At 36.2% G+C, this 25,781-nt stretch overlaps 1 protein-coding gene across 8 annotated transcripts in view; it reads right to left on the bottom strand.

Moving 5' to 3' along the window:
- The window catches only part of SCAPER (S-phase cyclin A associated protein in the ER), a 157,254-nt gene that overhangs the window by 27,346 nt on the left and 104,127 nt on the right, over positions 1–25,781 (bottom strand). For all 8 annotated transcript variants that reach the window (XM_040570633.1, XM_040570632.1, XM_040570635.1 and 5 more), the window contains 3 exons: positions 17,745–17,868; positions 12,199–12,428; positions 6,421–6,576 (listed from right to left, as the gene is read on the bottom strand). In XM_040570633.1, the coding sequence (XP_040426567.1) occupies positions 6,421–6,576; positions 12,199–12,428; positions 17,745–17,868 (510 nt within the window). The remainder of the gene's footprint in view (positions 1–6,420; positions 6,577–12,198; positions 12,429–17,744; positions 17,869–25,781) is intronic.

The following is a 25,781-nucleotide window of genomic DNA, read 5'->3' on the forward strand; positions in this document are numbered from 1 at the left end:
CATGCCTGGAAAAGCTTTGATTGGAAGCCCTGTGGTCTTTAAGTGAGTGTGTCTGCATGAAGTCAGCAGAGACGCTTCCTGAAAAATCACCTAAACCTGCCAGCTGTGTCTTTCTGAAGATTCCTGCTGCATAGTTTTGATTCCCATTGGCATGGGAACCTGGCTGCAGGCAAGGAGCTACTGGGGACGGCTGCGAAGGGAGGGCGAGCCAACAGCTCTGGGACCACCTCTGTGCACTCACTCACCCAACTTTGTGTTGTGTGCCTGCGGACTCCTCAGGATTGCTCACTGAAAAATTGTTTCTGATGCCCAGTTCTTCACTCTGCAGCATGCAGTAGCTAGTGTGTGCTAACCACCCCTGAACTACACCCAGACAAGCAGCATGTTTATTTCCACAGTACCGCAGGAGAGCATGTCTCCTTTTACAAGCAGTATTTTCTGTATTTCTATCTCAGCTTTAACAACAGTATGAAACAGAAAAACTATCAGTTGAAAAATAGTCGCATTCAAATAAAGACCCCAAATTATTTACTGTACATGATTCCTCACAAAATATTTTGCAACTACATGCGATGAGAAGATTGACCAATTTTACCAAAGGTTAAAGTTAGCTTGCTTTCAACTCTCACTCCATCATTATTTTTAAACAACTCCATATGAAACAGCTTATAGAGCTGGACAAAATCCTTTTGCCATTTTGTTCTGCTCTGGAGCAGTGAATGAATCAAAATATACATAAAAAAGTCAATTGTAAAAATAACTCAAAATGCAAGCTATTTTTTTTCCTCCCCCTCGGAAGAGACCAGGAATTTTAAAGTTACACCACAGGACAAAGCTGTTGAAAAAAGTCATCCTGTCTGCTAGGTTTGGTGGGCTGAAAGAACTGTTAGAAATGTTTATTTTTGATTTTGCCTGTATTACAGTTAATTTGTATATGAACAGGCTACTGGCTCCCGTTGGTTTTAAATGTCAGTTATAATCACTTTAAGCCTAAATGTTTACAATAAAAAGGTAAAAGACGTTATTCATACCGGTTGTGGGCTTTAAAGTAGAAAAAACACATAAGATGTGGGAAAATAAAATGTGAACCTTTGTGTATGCTTCTTTGAGCGATTTTGGTCAAGTCCATAAAACAGCGGATTTCATACGTTTAGCGGACTTTAAAAACCTTTTTGGTCTACCTCAAATGTAAGCCCAATGAAAACTCTGATAACTGGCAGGACACAGACTGAAGCAAAAAGAAACAAACAAAACCCATATCATAAAAGATGTCACACAAGAAACCTAGTTTTTACTTAACTAAGGCTAAGAGAAGATTCCTATGGATGTACCTCCTTTTTAAAGGAGGTCCTATTTAAAGGAACGTACTCTTTAACTGTGTTTGTAATAGCTGCCAAGTAGAATAGTCCAAATGGACAAAACCCCTCCAATTACTCTCTGAAGTGAAGCAAGACTTACAGCAATTTTTACATGGACTAACATAGCTGGGTAGAAGGAAAGGCTTTCAAACTTTACCAAATTGCTACAGTTAGCACAGGAAAACAGGCAAATAGTTATATTATGGTCAAACAACCTGCAGGATCTAAATAAAATAAAATAAAAATAAAAAAAAACATTTAGTGAAATGCAAGGCATCTTCATTATGGGCTGCCATTATGATCGTCAGATTCTACCATAAAGGAGTCTCAGGAATTGGCAGGAGTTTTTATGACTGGCAAAAAAGGTTTAAGAATTAAAAAACATGGATATATTCACCCCAGGAAAGAAAGATACTAAACAGTGGTACCTCATTGCTTAAAATACACCACTATTTATTAGAACAGGAATTTAATACAGCTTGATGAGAAACAGCATACTCTGTAGAACAAGCATAAAACTACAATTTCTCCAAGCTTCAATGTAAGCAAACTGTTTATATCTGAAAACATATTGTTTTAAAAACTGACTGAGCTAACAAACAGACAAGCCTCTCTTAGGGTATACATTATATTGTTTGTACGTTTGAAATATATACTCCTGATTAAATACAGGGAGCCAAATGGAAACATGCGTTTTCAAAAGGCTTAGAATATAATCTTTTTTTTTCTGTAATATTAGAATTTAAAACCTATCATCTGTACTTTTTATTTCTACATTCGTTCATCGAGAGATGTTGAAAAAGAGGAAAAAATAATAAAAGAAGTATAAAGAAGTATTTAGCACCTGTCAGACTGTTATAAATCCCATTATTAAGCTAGGAATCACATTACTGTGTGAAATGGATGATTTGAAAGCCTTCAGTAATTTCAGGAACAAGTTTTAGTCCGTTTACAGTAATTGCTGGATCTGCTGCCTGTTGGAAGCAGTGAGAACACGCCACATTCAAGTGGGCTTGCACGTGATTCGCCATTCAGCAGCCAAAACAGGCGTTATCTGAATCACTGTAATAAAACTGAAAACAGACTGGCCTACTTCCTTGCATATCTGTGACATGACAGTCGCTATTTTCCAGGATAAAACCCTGTACATCTACAGCCTTCTGCTACTGCAGCTTGTAATCCACAACTTCGTTAGCTGTTGACACAGACTTATATGTATCCCAGCACTGTGTTGAGATACCATACAACAGTAACAACTTAGCTACTGTTCTGCTATGAAATACTATTCCCCCAGATTATTAAGGGAGCTTGCAGATGTTGCTTGCATCAAGACAATAGCAAAATTTTGTTTAAGTTGATGCCCCAAGAAGCTTCATGATTTGAGGGCCTATTACTTGCAAGATGCAGCCACTGTTATTCTGTGTAAAGTCTACCTAATGCTTTGCTTTCTCTCATGTAATAAACAGCTCTCTGCTTTCTCTACTCTTAACAGCAAGCAAGAAATAGTTAAGCGTTATGGCTGAGATTTTTAAATCTTAGTATCAAATGTCAGGTTCATCTTTTGCTCAGCAAACAGAGATACTGGTAATCAGACGTGCTGCACTTTATGAAATCTCACTACACAGAATAAGAGACAATGCCCTATTTTCAGCTCCCGTACACTTTTTTTCTTTTTTCTTTCAACTCTTTAGGGAGAAAAGAGCTCTCACCTCCGTTGCTAGTAATGGATGAAACACAGCTTAAGAAAAATGGGACTTCCAATTGGAGGTCTGAAGCAGCCCGTAATGATTCTCACTGCATAACTGATGAGTGCATGAAAGTTATCAAAACAAGGTCCATGTGGGGTTACAAGTTACTAAGGTTTTCAACAAATGATCTTTTATACATATTATAAAGTGTTTAGAAAATGTGCTATCACATCCACTGCAAAGCTTCAATTAAAATAATCAATTTAGCATTTATTAGCCAGTACCAAAAATGAGCATTTGAGAAGATCAATATCAGTTAAATCTTTTTAAAGACCTTGACCACAAATGAAAAGAAAATTCTTCTCCTACAATAAGTTATAACATATATTCAGAATGGATTCCCTCATTTCAATAACTTTTTATGATGTTGAAATTGAGAATCCTCCAATTTATGCTCCTACATTAGCAAGACTTTCCTTTATTGTATCTTACTCCATGATTTTGGACTTTTTTCCCAAGTCCACCATGGTAATAAAAAATGTATCTTAGTTTATGTCTCAAAATTTTATCTTCTACTTTATATCAATCATACACCTCATTTAACATTTCACGCTGACATACATATATGATAAAACTTGAGGATATTCTCTGTTAATCACTATTGTTGTGACATGTTGCCTGCAACCAGTCCAACCAGTAGATCTTCATCAATTAATGGAAACAGAATCAGAACAGTCAAGGTCATCATTCTTTTAAAACAAGAAGGGGGACTGTCTGGCATGAAGTTGCTGATACAGACCTGCAGGTAGGGACTTGGCTGAGAACTCTTTCCAGGCTATAAAATAGTTTTCCATGAAGTAAGTGTCCAAGCAAACACTGGGTATCGTTTTAGAACTTGAGTAAGAACCATTTTGCTAAATTTTGGTGTTTCTTGAAATAGTGTTGTGGAGAAGACAGGAAAGTCTGGATTGGCAGCTCTTCCTACACCTGAGCTCTAGAAATACACACTTTGCACCCGCAGGGCAGGATCTCTTAATCGTTTAAAACCTGAGTTACAGTATTTAACTTCTGTCCCTCTATGGATAGCCTAGATTAGAGCTGCAGTAAAGATCACAACACCTGGTGCTGTCTGAAAACAAGTGAGGAGGATCACCCAGCATTTGGCCATTTCCAGCTCATAAAGGATTTCATTGGTGCAGGCACTGTGGATGGTTTGAGAGCTTGGTGGTCCAGGTGTGAGCAACTCCCTTGTGAGAAAATCCTAGCAACTTCCCACCACACCACTCGGAGCCACAACAATGCTAAGATCCACACACAGTACAAAGAGCGCCATACAAAAATACCCTAATGCATTTAGTATGGAATGACAATATTTTATGTGAGAAATAACAGCCTAAAGTAGTCCTATCAGAAAAACAAACCAAACGAATTGTGCACGAAGAAGTTCCCAACCTGGAAACAGTATTTGTAGGGGATACAACAAAAGATGAATTTAAAATTGCTCTTGCAACAGTGGGGAAAGCCTAGTACACTGGTATCTATTTTGGCAAAACTTCTTGTGCTACAGTGTCAGAGAACTGGTACTACTGACTAGACTTTTCCTCTAGATAACAATATCAAATGCATTATGAACAGATTAGTTAGTTACTCCGATATACAGAGGGGTATGACATGGCATGCTGGTTTGGTGCTGAGGAATCTATCAACTGAGTGGAGATTCAGAAATAGTGCATTCTGACTGAACAGGCTGCGCTGCTTCCTACTGCCATTTGCCACAAATGAAAGAGGCAGCTATTTCTCAGACAGAGAGCCTGTCTTTTGTGCAACAGATCATGTACCACACAAAACGTACTACTTTGTTGTGACATATTTAAGAATTCAATAAATTTGAACTCTGTTTCTGATGCATCAATCTGTATTTGGCAACCATTTTTTTTCCATTTAAATCATCTTGAATACTATGGAGTTACTAACATGACAGAATTACACTCCACATTCACTTCTTCAATGAGAGTGCACACAGGTGATTAAAAATATTTAACCTGCCTTTCTAATCAGTTACACTATAGCTTTTGATCTAAAAGTGAAAGGCAACAGTTTTGAAATCTGCAAGTTCATTCCTCTCATTTCTTTTCATGCTCAAAAGAACAATCCAACCTGGAAACAGAACCACCAGTACCTTTGGATAAAATCAAAAGCGTTGCTGTTACACGATTAGACACATCTTGATGTGACTGTGAAGAAAAATGCTCAACCCTCGAAAATTATTTTGCTACAAAGTACAGATGCTCTGTAAAGAAGTACTTGCACAGTACTGTATTATTTTGGGGTGCAAAGATCTCTAGTATCTTGGGTTAAGCACAGGCCTGCTTCAGAAATTGCAAATATAGTATTATTCACTCTTGTAGCTAGAATTATTATTCCTGTAAGAGAAAGATGAATTTTTTTAGTATGCATTTGACTTTTGGCAGTGCTGTCCTGGAATGTAAAATGCCAAGTTGGCAGCTTTCAGAAAGGGAAATTTCAGTAAGTTGGGATGGTCTCTTTGGGCTCATATTTCTTGTAGTTCTTTTTCCATGTGCCTGTGTCCCTGAGTTACCAGCAACCACTCTTACCTGCAGCTCTGTTTCTTAATTTATTTGTTATTAATTTTTGTTCTTCAGCACTAGCATCAGTTCTCCCCTCAGACATTCATTGTCAAGTTCTGTCAGCATCGTCTTTCCCTGAAACATGTAACAGTCTAATGGTGGCAGGTTCTAATACATGGACCTTGAAGCTCTGAAATTTAGACTTTGACAGAGCCAGGCTGTCCAAGTCTGCAGAAGTCCAGATTTGCTGACAGAAACGTACCACATGCACACACTCCTCAGCCTCGGTCAGGTTCCAGTAATGAGCATTTTGCATTAGAAAATTTCTTGACAAATCTAGTAATACTTTTCATAAAATATCATTCCCTTACTGACAATGGTATTTTAAGGAACAAGAGCTGAATTTGGCTGCACAAAAAACAAATCAATTAAGACTTGATTTTAGTTGATAATATCTCTTGAAGTCCTTAGGACTGGTCATTTAAAATTAGTAGTGATAAAACCCTCTCTGTAATGATGAGTAAAGGAGATAAAGTTTTCAATTCTCATAAATGACTTACAAGAATCAAGACACAGTGTAGGTAACTGAATATAATTCAGTGGTGAAAGGGTGAGCAGAGTAAATTTCTTGCACTGTTTCTCTACCAGTTATTGCTGTGCGACTAAGACCGGTTCTCTTTAATAATCTCACCAGAGTGCTCACTTCCATGAACACTGTGTTGTCAAGGAGTTACACCGGCTGCTGCCTGATGAACATATTAGAGATGAGAGACCAAATGCACCTACCTTCCATTGACAGCAAAACACAGTTGACATATTCCATGCAACACTGCTGTGGCATTCTGTAGAAAAGTTGCTATTTTTGGATTCTCATCAATGGGGCCTTGAACGGAGAGGAAACAGCAACACAACTTGTCTATCAATCCTATGTTCACCACGTAACTAGAAACAGATGAGAAATTGTATTAAAAAACAGTCCAGTGACAGTTTTGATGACTTTACAAAGTAATTTCTGCTCCTCTACTATCAAATCATACAAAATGTAGGTTATGATTTCTTAAAGGGTTCAATAAAACAATTCAAATTACAATAACTTCAAATCTGGTATTCTGTAGCTAGCAGTAGTTTTTGTTAAGAGAACTGTCTGTTGCACGATAATTTATATTATACTGTACAAGAAAGATGAATGTAAGTGTTTATTTTACCATAGTCCTAGAAGGACAATGGAATTTTGCCATAGTTAAATGATTTATAATAGTCTTGATAGCTCTGCAGCAGCACAATTTCTTTTTAGCATGAAGAGTTGAACTTGGTAGAACACACTAACTCAAGAAGACAATGATGTTACACAGATAACGTTTTATTGCAATACGTATATCATAACAACTACTGCCCAGCTTTTTTTTTTTTTTTTTTTTTAATTTTTCTTTCTAGACTATGTGCAACAGTCTAACAGTCTTTTAGTGCAGACTAAAAGAACACACAGGTAACAACCTCCCACTATCAGGAAGGATCAGAAAGCCTCCTCAGGAGCTGAACCAAAACTCAACACAGAGAAAACCATATTAGTGACTTTATTTCTTTTTTAAAACAAAAAGCTACCTTTTTCTTTCATATTATCAGAGTAGATCACATCACCACCCCCTCTGTTGCTGAAGATTCTTTGAATTTCTAAGAGCTTGGAAACGCATGCCCAGAATTGTTTGTCCCTGTACATTGACACCAAGTTCTGTCTATACCAGCTACTCTCACACTTGGATCATTATTGATACCACTTAAACTGTGCACACAGGTCTTTTTTTTTCCACATCACTTTGCTGATATCACCTTTTTCTACCACAAACATTCAGCTTCTCAGACTTTACTCCATCTCAACTGTTCATTCGGCTGACTATGTGAGACCAACTTCCTTTGTGGAGACAAATTTCCAGCTTCAATCATCTCTTTCTCCTCTTTCCTTGATTTTCCTTGTACTTTCCTCCACTCCACTTTTAGCAACTGGGAGAAATCTCTTGTCAAAATCTGAAGAACTGCTCTTATATTCTGTGACTCAATCTGACTTCATAGACACGAGGAACTAAGCTTGCTTTCAGACACCAACCGACTTGCTGTTTTTACACTGATAGTCTGTACTAAACCTTCCTATCATTGATATTACTCCATCCTATCAGCTATTCTACCTACTTGCTTGTCAACTCCACTTGTTAGAAACTGTGAGATTCCCTGGGATGGAAACACCATTGTCTGCATGTTTCGATGACATCAAGTGCATCCTGACTTGATTGAAGTATGGAATATTATTAAAGTAATGATTCTACTAAATAAATCATATTGATTAGATAATGAATGTCCCATGGGGCTATACAAATACTTATTAAAAAAATTCCCCCACATATCTTACAGTCTGATTTTGAAAAAGTGTGGACTTTTAAGATTAGGGAAGAAAGTCTCTCCACTTTCCAGGTATCCTTCTTGCTCAAAGACTAACCTCTTTTCAGGGCTAGAAGTTACACTTTCTGACAAAACTTAATCTGATGACACAAAGCTTTTAGAAGCAATGAAAGTAATTAAGAATAAAAAAATACACTGTGTGTAAAGCAAGAAGTCAGTCTGCAATACGAAGATCATTAATGCTCCTGAAATACAGCAGTTAAAATAGCTCAGGTAAGTTTGATTTTTCTGTTTAGCAACATGAAATGCTACCAGCATTAGATTTCTTGCAGGTTTTGATCTAAGCAATCCACCTGATCATACAAGTGATAAACACGCTCTCCAGTATTAGCACAGTGATTCCAGGAATAGAGCTGGGTGTTAGATACATCACAGTCACAGAGAAATGCTGAGTGCTGGTAATGTCTCCATGACATAGGAGGGGAAAGGAAGAATGAGAAAATAAAACGCAGCTATCACTGATAGACAATTACTTACAAAAAGGCACAGGTACTCTGGTCAATGCTCTTTTCCTTTTTTCCCTAGGAAAAACGTCTGACTTCTACAAAGTGTGTTCATTGTCCACCTTACTTTACACCCACACCTGGATACCAAGTGGTGTCAGCAGCTACTCTTTTGGCAGAAAAGAAATAGCTGCGAGCTTTCAGTCTATCAGGACTATTCTTTAAGGGCACCTGGAGTCAATGATAAGACACACGAAACACTCCCTTCCTTGAAGCTGAACATACAGACGAGTGGAATGTCAAAGCTCTCTAATCTATCGTCTCCATCTCAGTATTTTCACCCACAGTAGCATAGTTCCAGTAATTTGGCTACTCTTTTGACACCCAGCATGTAAACAATTGTTTATGCATCAGGTCTAGTTTTCCCATATAGGAAAAAAAAAATTGACTTTCCTCTTTCTTCCCCAATTTTCCTGAAACTCTCATTTAATCAATTCCATAAGGATACATGATACAATGACCTGGAGGTGAAAGATTCTCATTAATAATATAATCTGTCTGTTTTTGACTAGTTTGAAATGCCTACGCTCTTTTTTCGTAATTGCACTATTACCTTGTCATCATGCCTTTCTTTCTCCATTTATAAACAGATCCCTTAAAGTGCCTCAGGTGAGGCACCCAACTGGATTCTCACACGTCTTCTTAGCTCAAGGGTATACCTGTGCTTGGCCCAGCCAGTGTCAGATGTCTGTTCAGCAGCAATATCAATAAGCAGACCTCCCACCCTCCCATTCCTAAATGGGGAGAATACAACATCCTGAAATTTCACACTCTTTCAAAACCTGTTTGGGGAGAAAGCAGGCTACATAAGAACAATTAAGTTTTAGAGGTCACTGGTATCTATGGCAACTGTTTGTTTTGCTTTCCTCCTCCACCTGTCCTTTCTTGTATCCATCAGCATCACACCAGACTTTGAAAAGCCTGAAAATTCTTACTGCGCCACAGTTTCAGTAGCATACCATCAGTATTTCACTTCTTGAGAGGGCTGAAGATGCATTGATGACTATTTATATTATTTAGTACTGAAATGACACACTTTTAGCAAACAGTATATTGTTGGATAATGCATTTCTTACTTTACTTAATAGGCATTAATGATAAGCAAAGGGATTTGTCCTTAGCTTCATAATGCCTACACTACTTAATAAAATAATAACAAACCCCAAAGCACACTCACAACCACGAACTTGATTGAAACAGATAAAGAATGGATCAGTTGGGTTAACCATGACACATATACACTGGAAATTCAGTGAATAGGAGCTTTCCAATTTCATCTGAAGTTGCTGTGGGCCATGAGGCTGTATATAATTAGAAGACTTTAAAGTCGTGATACATTTATTATCATGACAGAGAGTATAGACAGCCTTAGAAATGTATTCGGAGCATCTGCTAGCAAGAACAGATTTTTTTTAAGAGTTATCAGAATAACTACTAGCAATGAGAAATTGCAGGAATTTAGGATACATTAAGTGCCACAACAAAAAAGTCAGTCTATTAAAAAAAGTACTTGATCAAAGTACCTTTTTTTAAAAAAAAGATCTATATAAAAGTATCTAATTTGTAGAATTTGATGCCAGAAGAAGTTATTCAGTTAAATATTGTAGCCGGGTTCAAAAATAAATGGGCTAGCTAATCATACAGCTTTAGGGTGTTTGCAGTCATGCTTACCAAATTTTGAGGTAATACATTAGATTTCAGGAATGCAATCTAATTCACTGGTGTGAGATCATCAAGTGTAAGTATCAGAAAGGAATGCTACAATTTCTTATCGTCAAATTTATACTTCAGAAATAAGGGATTTCAAGAGAAATAATTTTCTCACTCACTTTTCTGCAGTACTTCAAGAATACTTTACCTGTAACCTTCACAGTCATGATGTATTTTATTTTTATAACATCCCTGTATACTGAGGAGCTGGAATTACCCACATTTTCCATGTAAGAAACAGAAGCACAAACACACTAAATCTATGTATGTCTTATTTTGTGTATTTGAGAGACCTATGATCTTGTTTTAACAGTATTTGGCATTACATAGGACATCATATATTCTGAAGTATAGCTCCCACTGACTTGCTGTTCAACGTGCTCAGCACTGCTGTAAATCAAATCCAGCTTTCAAGTTAGGACTCATAAATTAGTGAGCATGCATAAAAAGTTTAAGAGATTTTGTGTAGCACTGCATAGGAATGTTACGTCACACAAAGGATTCAATCCTGTTCTCAAACTCAGCATTCAACTATCAAACAAAAGTCTACGTTCTTCCTTTCTACCAACCTGATCTGTCTGCTAGGTACCCTCCCACTTTAGCAATACAAGATGCAGTGGTTTTAAAATCAGTTTCCCTAATTATGTATGAGCTCTCTCCTCCTCAGGAGCTGTATGAAAAACTGTTATGTGAAAATTGTATGAAAAGCTGTGCTCTGAGAACTACCTGAAAAGTAGCATCCAAAATCTAACCCCAGCCGTACTGTTGATCTAATAAAAAGATATTCTCTCTACCTTCAAAGCCTGGGGGAAATTCCTTTTCAACGCAGGCAGCTCACGAAGGCTTTAATTACAAACTTGAACATACCAAATTAAATAGTTATCATGGGGACAGCCACAAGTCAGAATAACTTTTTTTTTTGTCCAGGTTCAAGTCTTTTTTTTTTTTAACCAAAGAACTAGAATGTTTCAAGTAAAAATGAGCAAAACAATGCATTTTCTTTTACTCTACTACTAGATTCACTGAGTTATTTTGATTGAAATTTTACTCAAGGCATATACTTAGAAAGGAAAATTGCTATTAAAATATAGATATGTTTTAAGAGCTGAAATCAAATCATAGAAATTATTGGGTAATCTTTGTAACAGGAAGTACATATTGTATGGCAAACTGATGTGAAGGCATGCATGTTGTCCAGAATCACAAGGGGAAAGGGCATACAGTCAGGCACAGAGAATTGAGAGAAGGTATGGAAAAAAGGACCCCGACTCCATGCTAATCAGGGGAAGAAACCTACAGAAAGGACACAAAAAGGAGAAAAGGTATAGAAGCCTAAATTATTAGGATGCTATATAAGCCATCCAGCAACTAAAAGTATTAGGATTAAAAAGGTCTATGGAAACCAAGAAAAAGTGCAGAGAGTATGGAAGAGATTAACACTGAGGCTCATTTTATCTGTCTAATGGTTTAGATAAAAGAACACAACTAAAGTGATTTTTGCTACTAGGCCTAATTCCAAACAGCATATGGATGCACAAAGAACTTCTGAAAGCCAGTGTAAATAGATTGATCTATAAAATGTCACTCAAAAAACAATGCATTTTTACCTTCCACAGATATACAGTAATCCAGGTATAGAGAAATACAGAAACATATTTCCTTTTCTGCATGAATATAAAACTTCAAAATTAAAAGATTTCTGTTTTTCTGTATTTGTCTTAATTTTTGAAGAACTTTTTTGATTGAGAACTTAGCACTTCAGTAGACTTCTGACTATACCACACACACACTACTTTTACTAACTTAAGAATTAAAGAAGTTTATTCCTTTCTTAAGTCAATGTAATTTTCATCCTCTGTAATAAAGAAGGATTAAAGACATTTCAAAATGTTTTTTAAACCTGATCAGGTCTTGGACTCTGCTGTTGAAGGCTTCCGCTTGTGAGGATTTGCTCTTCACTTCCTGTATTATCTTCAGTGCTGTAGAGTAGTTGTTCCCATCTGGGAAGCTGGAGATTAGGCATCTGAAAATCATGGCAGTTATCCTCAGAAGTCCTGTTGTTAGACCTTCGAACACCTGCTTATTTGCACTTCTTCCTGAAGTAGCATTATGGTCATCTGGAACATTAACCTAAGAAAAAAAAAGAAAAAAAAAGCTACAATTCAGTAAGAATAACCAAAGCTCATAGAAAAGCACTAAGAAAGTTGCATACGAGTACAGCAAAATTAAGTAGCATATTCTAGCAGTGCTGAAAGACGTTTAAGTTTTTCAGGTAAAAGAAAGGGTCTATATTCCTCTAAACAGATACTATCATTTGAAATAATAAATCAATTCAAAATAGCATTTAGCGCATGAGAACTGAAGGAAGCTTTTCAGTGGTAGAATATTTCATCAAATTGTTTTTTGTACAATATATATACACTGAATTTTTGATAAGTCACTAGCAAAAAGATTTTTTAAAAAAATAACTGTGAATAAATGAACTAATGAAATAGTTGATTTTGAGTACTACATTGTGTTGTCACAAAGACATATGTCTAGGATGCACAAAGTGTTGAGTAATATACAGAAAAGATAACTCTTTTCTGTGGAAGAAACAGCCTTTACTGTTGCACAGCAATCGCCTGCTTGGCTCTGGAAAAACACAATGTACCATTAACAGGCTACTCAACATCCCTGCAAAAATAACTATTTTGGAAGCCATACATTCTTGTGATAGACCAAATACAACTGTGGTTCTTCAGAGAAAAAGGCAGTACACTTTTTGGCAATAGGAATGGTCTTTGCAATGAGATGTAATCCCTGATGGACTTGTAGCAATGACAAGGCATATTGGAGAATGCAATTTTTTTCCAGTCTATGAAGAGGTATTCAGTTAAGCTTCCACCTAATGACCATGGCACTTGTCAATCACAGATGAAGCACTACACACAGCTCTCACTGAAGAGATCTCAGAGGAACAGAACTTATTTTTCCCAAATCATTAATATTAATGTAGAGCCCACTGCTAAAACCAGCAGAGATGTTCAGATGTACAGCATGCAAATCTGAAGACAAATCTATATGCAGGATCCCAACCTGTGAAGAAACCCTTGTGGAATGTTTTTTGTTTGTTTTCCCCCATTTTTGCAATCAGAGATAATTTAGACCAGCTGAAACTCTGCCCTGTTAGACGAACAGGGAGAAACCTCCAAACAGTAAGCGTGGTGTGTGGGGAAGCTGGGCAGTTTTACAGAGCATTGGCAGCACAGCTACATCAGTCAAGACACAGGGGGTCCCAGCTACATTCACTGTGCTTACCAGCACTGGACTCCATGTACCAACAGACTTCCGCAGAGGCAATTTTAGAAGAAAACCTGAGACTTTCCACACCATAACCTGTAATGAATATCGGCTGAAATTTTATTTTCATTCCAGGTTAAAATCATTTATACCTGCTATATATACGAGTGAGATCACAGGAAATTGTTCCTCCCTGTATAGGTATCAGTAGGGATTTGGTAGCACTTGGTGACAAAGAACAACATGCACATTTCTTTATTATTCATTAGCTCTGAGCCTTGTGTTGGTACTTAAAACTCATTGTAGTAGTCTGTTCCTGGTGATAAGCCAAGTGAGAAGTCTTTAGCTGCTTATTCAAGTTCAACAGGAAAAATAACTAAGTTGCTCCACTAACTTCTGCTGAGCAAAATAATTCATTCATGCCTAATGATTCCAACTGCCTGCTGAATAGACGGATTAGGCTTTGTAAGGTATAAATCAATTTAAATGTGGCAACTTTGTACTAGGAACGCAAGATTTTAAAAACATGGCTAACAAATGTTACTCATTGCTTTTTCACCTATGCTAAAAAAAAGTATTTATAATCTATTTCTTTAAAGATTTAATAATATCTTGCAGTAGACCCTTCCAGTTGCTGTAATGAATAGTACTGTAAACAGATAAAGTCTGTTTTTTTACTTCTAGTTGGATGTATGAGAACTCTATGTTCTAAATATAGAAATCATAGTTAGACAAGTTCATGCTTCAGTATAGAACTGTTCCTCCTAATTTGGAAAATAAACAGATCTGACACTTAATATAATCCATTACTTGCAGGTCTGTTTTTTCACATTTGATTTTTGGGGAAAAATGTGTATGTTGTGGGTGTATTAATACAAAATGAGAACAAATGCGTTTTTCCTGTGGTGTATGTCAGAGAGGAGATAAAAGGAAATACTGTTTTACAGAAAATAGGAAAAATTGAGCTTCATTCCTACCTTCATTATTTTCCCTTTATATGAACTCAATGAGCAACAAAAGATCAACTCTTTTACTGAAGAAGTAATTAATGGAAGAGTGTGAAAACCTGTCAAGATTTATGTTCAACATTAACTGGGATGCTTAGAAAAGTGATGTATTACTGCATGTTGATTATTATATCGAGCAAGGGGGTAGGAAATCATAAGATGTAATAGTATAATTGTGAAAGCTTTCAAGCTCTGATTTGTGTTTGTTGATTACGACAGAAGTTAATGATATTCATAGAAACTATTGTTTGGCTTTGGATAAGTAAACGTTAAAACATTCCCCACTTCTATTTAGGAGGTTTAAGAGGTTTAACAGTTTAACTGACACAAATCTGTAAGTAACTACATACCTAAAATGACCTGTCAAGTAAATTGGTATAAAGCATGTTTTAATTACAAGGGAAACACAGGAAAAACATAACTAGTGTTCAGTCATCTGACACATTCAACAGCTCAACACTACTACTTTACCATTTATGATGACCACCCAGGCTGGACATAATCAAGACTCTTACTTGCTTTAAATCAGTTCCTGACACGAAAAGCTCTGATGACCAGATTCTCAGTTCTGGTACAGTCTCCATAAAAGAGTTCAGCCATTCCGCAGAGAATTCCTCTTGTGTAGGGAATCCCTTGCTTGTGCAGAGCTGCTGTAAGCTCTTCAGCTGTGCCCAGCATCTAGGGCTTAACCCGGCAAGATGCTGAACAACATGGCCCCAATCCAGTAAAGCACTTAGGCACACATTTAATATAGCTAAAAATGCTACTCCATTCTGACTCATGTCACCACAAGTACTCCTGTATATCAATGTGCCTTTTTTTTTTTTTTACTAACAAAAATATACAGTTTCCAGTTAGCAATGTAGAGCTATCACCGAAAACTCATTTATGTTTTTATTTTTCCTGTAGAAAGTATAATCCTTCATGGCCATGAATCCTTTCAAATATTGAGCTGTTAAACCTAAATGGAAAGTTCAAGTTTTTTAAAGCATTCAATTGCTAGTCATCACTGGGCTTGCCTCAAAAACATTCTGGAAAGGGTATGCTTTAAAAATAGTATTTACAGGATGTTGGACTTTCAGTGTAATAGCTAGTGAACAGAAGAAATGGAAACTGTGCGGGAAATCTACAGGCTTCAGAAGGTACAGATAAAGCTTTCACTTTTTTTTTTTTTTTACAGTTGATTTTCTATCAATGATCCTTTGGTACCCATGCTCTCATTGGAAAACAAAAATTTTTGTTCTTCAAGTAGTATTTTCTTTGAGGAGAAATATATTACACCCGTGTAAAGCAAATGAACATTTTCCCACCAATGAAAAATGATTGTTTTAAATCTGATTCTTTAAAATGGATACCCCTGAGTTTTAGGAAAAGTGAAGCTGACATTGCATTAGATTTGGAGGCATAAAATAAAAACTATAGTCTCCTTATACTACTTGAAAGTAAGGTTGATACTTGTTGCATTTAAGAATATATTTAAAGCTTTTTCAAAACTTGAATCTTTCCGTATTCAGCAAATATTAGCACGCTTGTTTAACAATTTGTTAAAACCTTGCAAATGTATATTCTCTTTTTTACTCCCAGTATTGGTTGTGGTTTATTTTCCCACTGTATGTAGGAAGATACATGAGAGAGGCAGCACCGTACAGCTCAGTAAACTCGGAACACTGCAGGCAGTTAAATCCTTTGGGGGGGGTGTCCTTTAATATTCTGGTGTTCAGAGTTTGATCCAATTAAAAGAAGTGCTTTCCATCTGTCCTATTCTTTTTCTTAAAAAAGGAAAACTCAACCTTGATCTGACTTCTTACATTTTCAAGAGAGAGAAATCAGAGTTAGAAATGCAGCACTGTATTTATTTTGACTTAAATACATATTTCATAGAATTATGAAGATATCCTAGTTCAAGGGCCAACTTTGCCTGAAGAGAACATAAGAGACTTTATGCGCAGGAAAGAGAAGTCCACTGTGGATCAAGGGAAACTTAAGGCTTTAATTACAGTTTTGCTGCAATTCAACGGTAGTGTTTGGCAACAGACTGAGAACAGCTTTAAGCATAGTAAATTTCTTTTATGCAGTATTTCTGGCTTCTCAGGTGGCCAACATTTTCTTAGAAATACCCTCTGTATTTTTTCAGAAGAAGGGCTGGTCATTTGTGCAGTGCTACACTGAGAAAAGGGAAGGTGTCTGGCATCAGAATGAATCTTGTCACTTGTGAAGTGCTGAAGGATTTCATCTCTTGTGTAATTAAGCACAGAGCCTGTGCTCTGGCTCGCTCTCCAGAGAGCGAGCAGTGTTGTGACTGGCCCAGCACAATACACGCACCTTTCACTAAGTATATTTGAAATCTAATACCTGGAATCCTCTTGGAAAGATTTGTTGAAGAACAATGAGCTGGCACCTACTTAGAGGAGAATGCACAGGTTGCATTCCTGTTTTCTTTGTTTGTGCCAAGGACCTTTGGATTATCTTTTTGAAGTGTTCATCAACAGTCCTATGGCTTGTTGAGTTTAACAGCGTCATTTGAATTATTTAAAGTACGTACATAACTTTTCAATTAACAAACTGCTTGGCTCATGAAAATACATACACACAATTTATAAGTAGAAAACCAAGACTAAATATCTTATGATGAGCAGGTCACTATGAATTAAAAATGAGTTTTCAAATAAAATATTTAATGACATTTCAAATTAAATGAAACACTGGAAAATTAAAACTTTCACAGCCAAAGAGTTCTGCTATTTAAACATGTCAGTAAATACATATTCAGCAACATATTGAACTGACTTAGGTTTTTCAGTATTGAAACACAGAAGAACTGGACACACACAGACAACTTGTAACATTCTGTACTTCAAATACTGCTACAGGGTGAATTAGAGAAGAAAGCCCCAGAAGGGGTTAAAGTTGGAATGCTGTCCACTCACTGGAGTTCCTGGTATGTATGCTTCTGTAGAATTTATTACGAGAAGCAAATATATCTGTTTGTATAGAAGTACAGTACATACAGCTTACCAAATACATACAACAAAAGAATCTTATTGTTTTAACTTCAGGTTTTATTCTCATGCATCCCCTGGAGCTCTTACACTCCAGGTACTTTAATATGTTTGTGAAACACACATAAAAAAAAGTCTAAATTAAAGTGCTTACGTACCGTCAACTGGTGCATCAATAGGTCCATTAGAAAAGTGATCTTATTACTGAAAAGAATATAGGTGCAGTTTTCTGTGCAATTACTACAGGCGAGGCCATAAGCATTTACCGTATTGCAAAGTGACCTAAAAGATCAGGAGTACAGAAAAAAAAGAATATCAATGTTACTCTTTTCTTTGGTCAATTAAGAGCAAATAACTGGAAGACCACTCCAAAACTTCCTTTTTAGTAATTCACATTAATTTTCTTAAACTTGGATTCCACACAAAAGTAAAAAAAAAATTTACATGAATTAAGGGGAAAAAATGAAGCTTCAATATACTAAAGCCATACTAGGCAGGACTCTTGCACTGTATGGACTCTTCCATATTCATGGTTTATATCTAAATAACATGCCTTGGAATATGTAAATTTGAAAAGCCTGAACTCTTCTTGTGATATGTGCTAATTAAATTTATTTTCATAATTATAGATATGCATATGCATTCTCATTAAATGCATGCAGACATTCAGAGTAGAAACCTAGCAAATAATGGGCATACTAGAAAGACATAAAACTTAGGAAATCAGTTGATATTCTGCATAATTTGGATGTGTAATATTCTTTTTTGTGGTTTATGATTGTGCCACACACAAGTAGTCTGTGTATGAGGTCCCTCTCCTAGCACAACCTTCTGGAAAAACACCTGAATGAAGGAATTCACAGTACTCTGGGACAAGCTTCAGAGAGAAGCTACTCTGCAGCACCCATAAATAAACGCAAAGAGTGGGGAGGATTGAGTAACTTGTACTGAGTAAGCAAAACTGAGCAGGTGAAGTTCCTGTCTAAAAGCTTCTACTGACATACTATGAATTGCACAAACTTGAAGCGTTGGTGTGCACCTTCAATAGCATCACTTGACCTACACCTGTAGCTGATGGAAGAGGTAACAGGTTTGCAATGGTCTGAACTGGAAGTCACGAACAAGCCACCAACAGCTCCAGGTGTACAAACCATGCTCAGTTATTCTCTGCACCACTTGCACTTACTTACATCTGCTCAAACTGAAGTGCTCTATGAACAGGATTGGTAGGAAAGCTGGGACCAGTCCTATAAATGTATTCCTAGAGAAGATAAACCTGACCAAGCATAACACCATTCCAGAATAAACACAAAATCCATTTCTTGAACTTTGCTTACCATGAAAGCTATCACTATTATTATACAAATACACACACACTACACAAATGCATCATAAATATAGACAAAATAAATACAGAGAGTTAGCAATTCAAGTCATTTGTCGAAGTAAACTGAAAGGAAAAGAACTTTTTTTTCCTGAACATGTCGGAAAAAGTTCAAATAAGCTCCACAGAAGAAAAATTGCGAGCACTGCCAAAAGATCTTACAAAAGTGGGACCACAACAACTGACAGGTGGCTGTACAGAAGTGATCAAAGCTGCTATCTAACATTACAGCTGCGGACTATTGGAACTTATTTCTTAAGATACAGTTGAGTGTGATGCTTTATTTTTTGCCTGAAACTTTCCTTTCATTAAAACAAGGAGGTTATTTACATAACAATTGAGGATGGCTGCTTTAGTGACTGTGGTGTTCATTGGTGTGGCGCCTGATTACACAGTGTGGGTCCCCAGAGCTGAAATGGAAACACCTCATATAAAATATATTGCATTTCACAAACCAAGAAAAGCTGCAAATGCTTAGAGGACAGAAAATTCAGAGTAAATATTTTTCTTGTGTATTTCTGAAATGTCTTTTCTTCAACTTAAGAAATAATTTTGAATTTATAAAGGAAGCATTACTTTTGTTTTGATCTGTAAAAATGTAAGGAATGTTTATACCTTTCCTTTCTTATAATTCTGAGTATCACCATATTACCAGTTATATCCATTTTACTGTACTGGGAATTAATTTTACTGTTCCGCCTAATTAAATCAGTTTCAATCTGCCGTTCACATGACTTGAGCACAATACTAAATCATTATTTATTGATAAAAGGCAGGTTCATTTTTGCCTATTTCACCTGATTTTTTACCCTGCAATGATAACACCCATAAAAATTCAATTAGCATGCTTAATATGCAATTTTTTAAACCTCCCTTGCAACAAGACTCTCTTTTCCTATCCTAACGATGTATTTACTTCACTTTTCTCAATAATACTTTAAAAAAAAATCATTAGGCACCTCCTTTAACTTTTATAGCAGATGATTCCCCTGGTTGGGTGGCTGTTTGCCTGGTGAGAAGATGGAACTGCATCAGTAATTTCTATTTTCAGCTGAAAAGAAAATCAGCACCTTTCGCTTTATGAGCTATTCTGAAATAAAGATGAATTCTATTTAAATATAAACATTAAGAGTCAAATATGAACTTGGTAAGTTAACTAATTTTCACAGCACTGCAGTCTGTGAGTTGATTTAGTTAACTCCCTGCAATGTTTTTTGCTATAAGGGGATTTTCATAATTGCAAAGAGGACCATTTATTTTGCATTTGAAAACACTGGAAACTTCCCACTTATACACAGAACAAATTCAACTGTAATAATGCATCATGCTTTTCTACTTCCCAAATGAACCTTATGTCAGAAAAGGTATTTGAATTTTCAGAGACTCAAGTAATTGGTTTTGAAAAGGTGCTGTAAGCAAAATTGATGTCAAATTAATTTTTCACAACAATAAAGAGGGTTCTTTTAAATTGATAACTTAAGCTTGCTAACTACAATTCATCTAAACACATTCTGATCACAGCACGTTCTGAGCTATGATTCAGTTCCACACTTTTTTCTAGATTCCAAATTGGAAGTGTCAGCACAGAAGCAGTCCCCAGGTGGTTTGCAGTGTTAAATGGCAGATTACAGAGAGCACAACTAATTACTTTATCTTATTAAGGGCACAACAGCTGTCAACTGTCACCATTTCTGCACAAGGCCTCTGAGACAAGTGCTGAATGCTGTGAATGTCAAGCAAGAATTATTTAACTACCAGTTAAACTCTCTGGGATGGGAAAACTGAAAGCAATCTTTTTTTTTCCTTCTTTCTCTCCTGTCTGAAGCGAATTGCTCATAAGTACAAATCCATATCTCAAGAGACACAAAATTATTTGAAATAGTAAAGGGGGATCCTCACACATAAAGCAGCTGTTTATCGATTTACTGATGTTGCTCTAACTTCGTATCACACCCGTAAATCAGCTTTACAGCTATGTTAGACAGCATGCACACTTGACCACATAAGTCTACCCTCTGATGTAAGGTTTCCTCTAGAGTAATCCAATTATAAAGCACTCCTGATGGTAACAAACTTTGATCCAGTAGAGAAATCTGTCTTAAAACTAGACAAAACATGCATCTGTGTGTATTTTCATATTACATGAATACAAGGAATAGTAAAAGGTGCCACTTAATCAACATCTTCAAGCTAGATTTGAGGAGTTTATATGTACATATATGATTTTCTTTGATGTTAGTATATCTTCAATGCCAAATTTACCTTATATGAACAAGTTGACAATTCTTAACTTTTATTCAAAATAAAAGCTCAAGATCTCAAAAAAAAAAAAAAAGCTTAATTTTGCAATGAATAATACAAAACTAAAAGTTATCAAATTTAGGATGTGTCAATTCTGTTGTAAATGGCTGATTCTTACCACTTTGAATATTATGCGGCACTCTGGTGTGGAAAAAAAAGTGAGCAGTGTTGGTATTAAAAGCTGGATTGAGAACAAGTGGGAGGTGAGCTGTTACTGAAAAACAGCAGGCACAATGAGTGCGTAGTGGAATAGCTAAAAAACCACCAAGGTAGAAGATGAGTTGAAACAAAAGTAAAGAAAAATGATTTGAACGTAAAAAGTCTTGTACTTCACTCTTGGGACCTATGTATTCAGGAATCCTCAAAAGAATTAGAGGCTCATAATCAATTAGTATTTTGTCTGTATTTTGCATTATTTACAGATGCCTGATCAAAAATGTGCACCAGCTGCAAAGTCTCATCACAAATAATAGATAAGACAAAACTCAGCACCAATTCTCCTTCAAGATGCTTCCAAAAGTGGATCATAGATTCATCCTGAAATGTTACTCTACTCATGAAAAAAAACGTTGCATGACAAGCAATAATTAATTTCCACCAGTGTCTGCAAGTGTGACAGAATCTGAAAGCATTCCACAGAAGTTCCCCTGTCCCTGGCTTATCAGTTATTTCGTTGTAGGATTTGGCTCCAGCCAAAAGCTTCCTAACAGTTCACAAAGCTACTTTGAACAATAAAACTCATTTCTGTATTGCATGGTAAGGCAATATTGCTTTGTTCTTGAGCTCTGTGAGCTTGAAATCCAGCTCTGAGACTGACAGAAAGAGTTCAGCCTGGAAAAAGACAGATGCTACAGGTCTCAGATCTTGTTCTTGCAAAGATGTCATTCTCTTTTGAGTACCTTTATGTCCTTACACCTCTAACTGCTAGTCATCAGTGACTGTTTCTCTAGAGGGAATAACCTTACAAGAAGAAAGCTTCTTTTCCACTTTAGGTTAAAAAAAAAGAAGTGAACAATCCTATAGAACTGCTTGAATAGTAACAGCACAAGTTACTTCCTTTAATGCATGCTTATGAAGTAAAAATTACAAAGAATGAGCTGGAAACAGTTCTCAGCTCAATATCACTTTTACTGGAAAAAAAAACAAACAGGTTTGTATCAATCCTATCCATAATATTATATAGGCACTATTTTCTACTTTTTAAACACCTAATTATGGTTCTACCTGTGTTACCATGATAGTATTTGCCTTAAGTGAATGACATGACAAGCTGCATGCAAAGAGAACATACATCATAATAAAGACAGTTTCCGTTATGTCTTAACTTGTAACAGAAGTCCTCCTTTGTTCAGGACACTACTCTAATTGTGTTTAAAGGTGCTGGTTACCCAAGGAACTCAAAGTACTTTTACAAATGCGAAATAAACAAATCTTATCAAGCCTCATTTGTTTGCAGATTTGTTACAGTTTTCAAGGACAGTAATGTAGCATGGCACAAAGGGGATAAATGAGTTGGCTCACAGCAAATATGCAAGCAACACGGGAGACAAGAATCATGTTCTGGTCTTGATCTTAAATCATGAAATTGTTATGCTATGCAACTCCCATTTGCTTTTCAGTACATGCGTAAGAAAGATGTCAAAAGTCCGAAACTCCTTGAAATTTGGTTGTACATTGCCTTTTTCCTGTGGAGAACTGAGCAAATTCAGGAAAATTACAAAATGCTGGTTTAAGAAATAAGGCAGCTGGACACTAATTTGTATGTTAACACCAATAATAAACCTACTATAATCCATTGCTTTCTCTTATTTTTTCAGTGTTTTCTTTGAAGGGAAGAAAAGCTGTCCCAATACCACATGTATCATCTGTCTTATAAATGTCACATCTTTTCACAGCATTTGCTGTCCTGCTGGTCTAACCACCAATCTGGACAGTAGTACAAAACAGCAGGCATGTTGTTAAATCTTTGATAATAAGCTTTATCTTGTAGACATGGGATTAAAGTTCTGAGCTGCACCATACTGCCAGGATTTTGGAGAAAGAGAGATGTAGATAATAGCCCATGTAATCTCCTCACCTACTTGTAAATAGCTTAAACTCATCACAAAACAACAGGCATTCCCAATTTAAGATGGGTACACATGACTAAACATTGCATGAGTACACAAACAGTTTTCAGAACAGCGGTGCCGTTTTGCAAAGCATAGCTGGCTAAGGGAAGCCAGGAAGGCAATTAATGAAAGGTGTTAATTTAACTTGTTTCGCCTTTAAGCAGAGAAAACTTGTGCTTCTTTAGATTCTAAGTTTAAGAAGTCAGGATGTAAATTATTTTAACACAAAGGAGAGAAAAATGTCAAACTCGTATCAAAAAATAAATAGGCGATACAAATTATCTTCTTCACTTAAAGAAGTCTACAGAGTCTGATTAGTCTCTGTTTTTGAAACTCCTTCACACATTCGGTACTGAAAGAAACACATTTGAAGAATCTGTCAAATACTCTCAGTGAAATTACTTTCCATACTAATAAGCATTAACACACTTTCTCCAAAACAGCCACATTTGGACCAGTTTCAAACTGTTCCCAAGAAGTCACAGCCTCTGGAACTACTGCTTGCTCTTGGCAGTTGGGTTGCAGATTCTGCACAAAATACACTCTTCTACATGGTAAAGAGCACCACAGAAATCAACCACAGAGGGTCTGCATTGCATGCAGCAACACCAAGTTCACTGCAATACCTCTAGCATGCATTTTATTTTCCAACCAAGTTTTTAATACCAAGAAAAGGTTATGCTAAAATACTTTCTCCTTAAGAAAAGCTAAATAACATGCACTGCGTTAGAAATTTTTCAAAAAAAGGATCGGGACAGAAAAGCGAGAGAAAAACAGTATTCCTGAAATCAAACATGAGCTAAAAATTTACTGCCTGAAAAACCTGCATTTAGATCAGATTCTGTGTTAAATTATGTGCACCTGTATCCTCCAAACATACTTCTACATCTACAATAGTTTCAGATGCCTATATAGCGCACTATTTGTTCTATTTTCACAATACCATGAAACCAAAAAAGAAATACAAATCATACCACCCAAATAAAATGAATAGTAAGGACTTATGATACATGTGGTCTATTGAGAAAAGCGTGTAACTTTTCTTCTTTAAGAGTTAACATTTGTTCAATGTCCAAACTAAAGGCCAACTAACAATATTGTTGGTTGAATGCTTGGTTATTTCTTAAGAAAAAAGCATTTGCAATCAGAATACATTATCAGAGAGTAATATTTCATTATATCAAAATATTTAAATCAAGCTCAATGTATCAGCGGCTGACAGACCGTCTTAAAAGGCCACTGTCTAGTTGAAATTCTCTTGCCTTAACAGACTTCAGTTTTACTACATTTTTCATCTTTACATAAAGAATGCAATTTATTTATACCCATATAAAGGAATAGCTAGGGAAGTACACATACCACAATTTTCAAAAGGTGAAAAGTATCAAGTACAGAGGTTTCACACGAAGCGTATGAATTCCATTTTGTGATTTCTAGCAGCAAACAACACAGTGTTTTTTCAAGGAAGTCTTTCAAAATTTCTATAATGTAGTATGGTTATAATCAATAATCTCTTGATGAATTCATCCAAATGTTCTCAATTGTTTATAGTGATTCCTATATGGAGTATTTTTTACTGCTACTTTGCAGCACATGATCTTGACAAGTGGCAATGATAAAATAGAATAGGAGGAGTCTAACAAATATGAGTGGCAATCATACAGAAGATAATGAGGGAGAAAGTCTATCAGCAATAATTAGACCTACAAATGCATGAAGCACAAACTGCATGATAACTAGGAAAAGGTTTTCTTACAAAGTTTAAGTGATCTGCAATTCTATTATTACGTTTGAAAACTTCTATTCCCTTATCATTTAGACGTGTTTTCATCCTCAGATTAGAACAGCGATAAGAGGATGAATAGCAACATTTATTTGTATTTATAGTAAGCTCTACAGTATACATTAGGTACAATCTCTCACTTAGGGAAGGTGTATTGACTTCGATTTTGGCAACTGTTTCATAGGGGAAAAAATGCCACGTGGAAAAAGTGTGATGAATGCCGAAAATGTACTGCACTGGACATAAGCCCTAATGTTAGTCTGTTAGTTTAAATCTAATTGTACACCTATACTTCTCCAACATGCCTGTTAACAGTCAGGGGAAACAGCTGAAGTTTGATACTGGCTTCCATCACAAAAACTGTATGCTGAAAAACTAAAAATCTGCTACTTTTATTTGTATGGGTCAAAGATGCAACAGGCAAACTCTTAGTTTCATGTATATAATATCTGAATAAAATCTGTCATATGCCTACCTATCTCATTTACACCTCTGCCTACAGAAAAAACTCAAACTTTCAACTGAAGTCCTCAGCAGTAGTCACCTCCTACCCATCTTACTAGCATGGGCTCAGTGACCTGGCTGGTGGGTGGACTACACACTCCTGCCCTTGGCA

This window comes from Cygnus olor, chromosome 11, assembly GCF_009769625.2.
Source record: "Cygnus olor isolate bCygOlo1 chromosome 11, bCygOlo1.pri.v2, whole genome shotgun sequence".
In the NCBI taxonomy this organism is placed as follows: Eukaryota; Metazoa; Chordata; class Aves; order Anseriformes; family Anatidae; genus Cygnus; species Cygnus olor.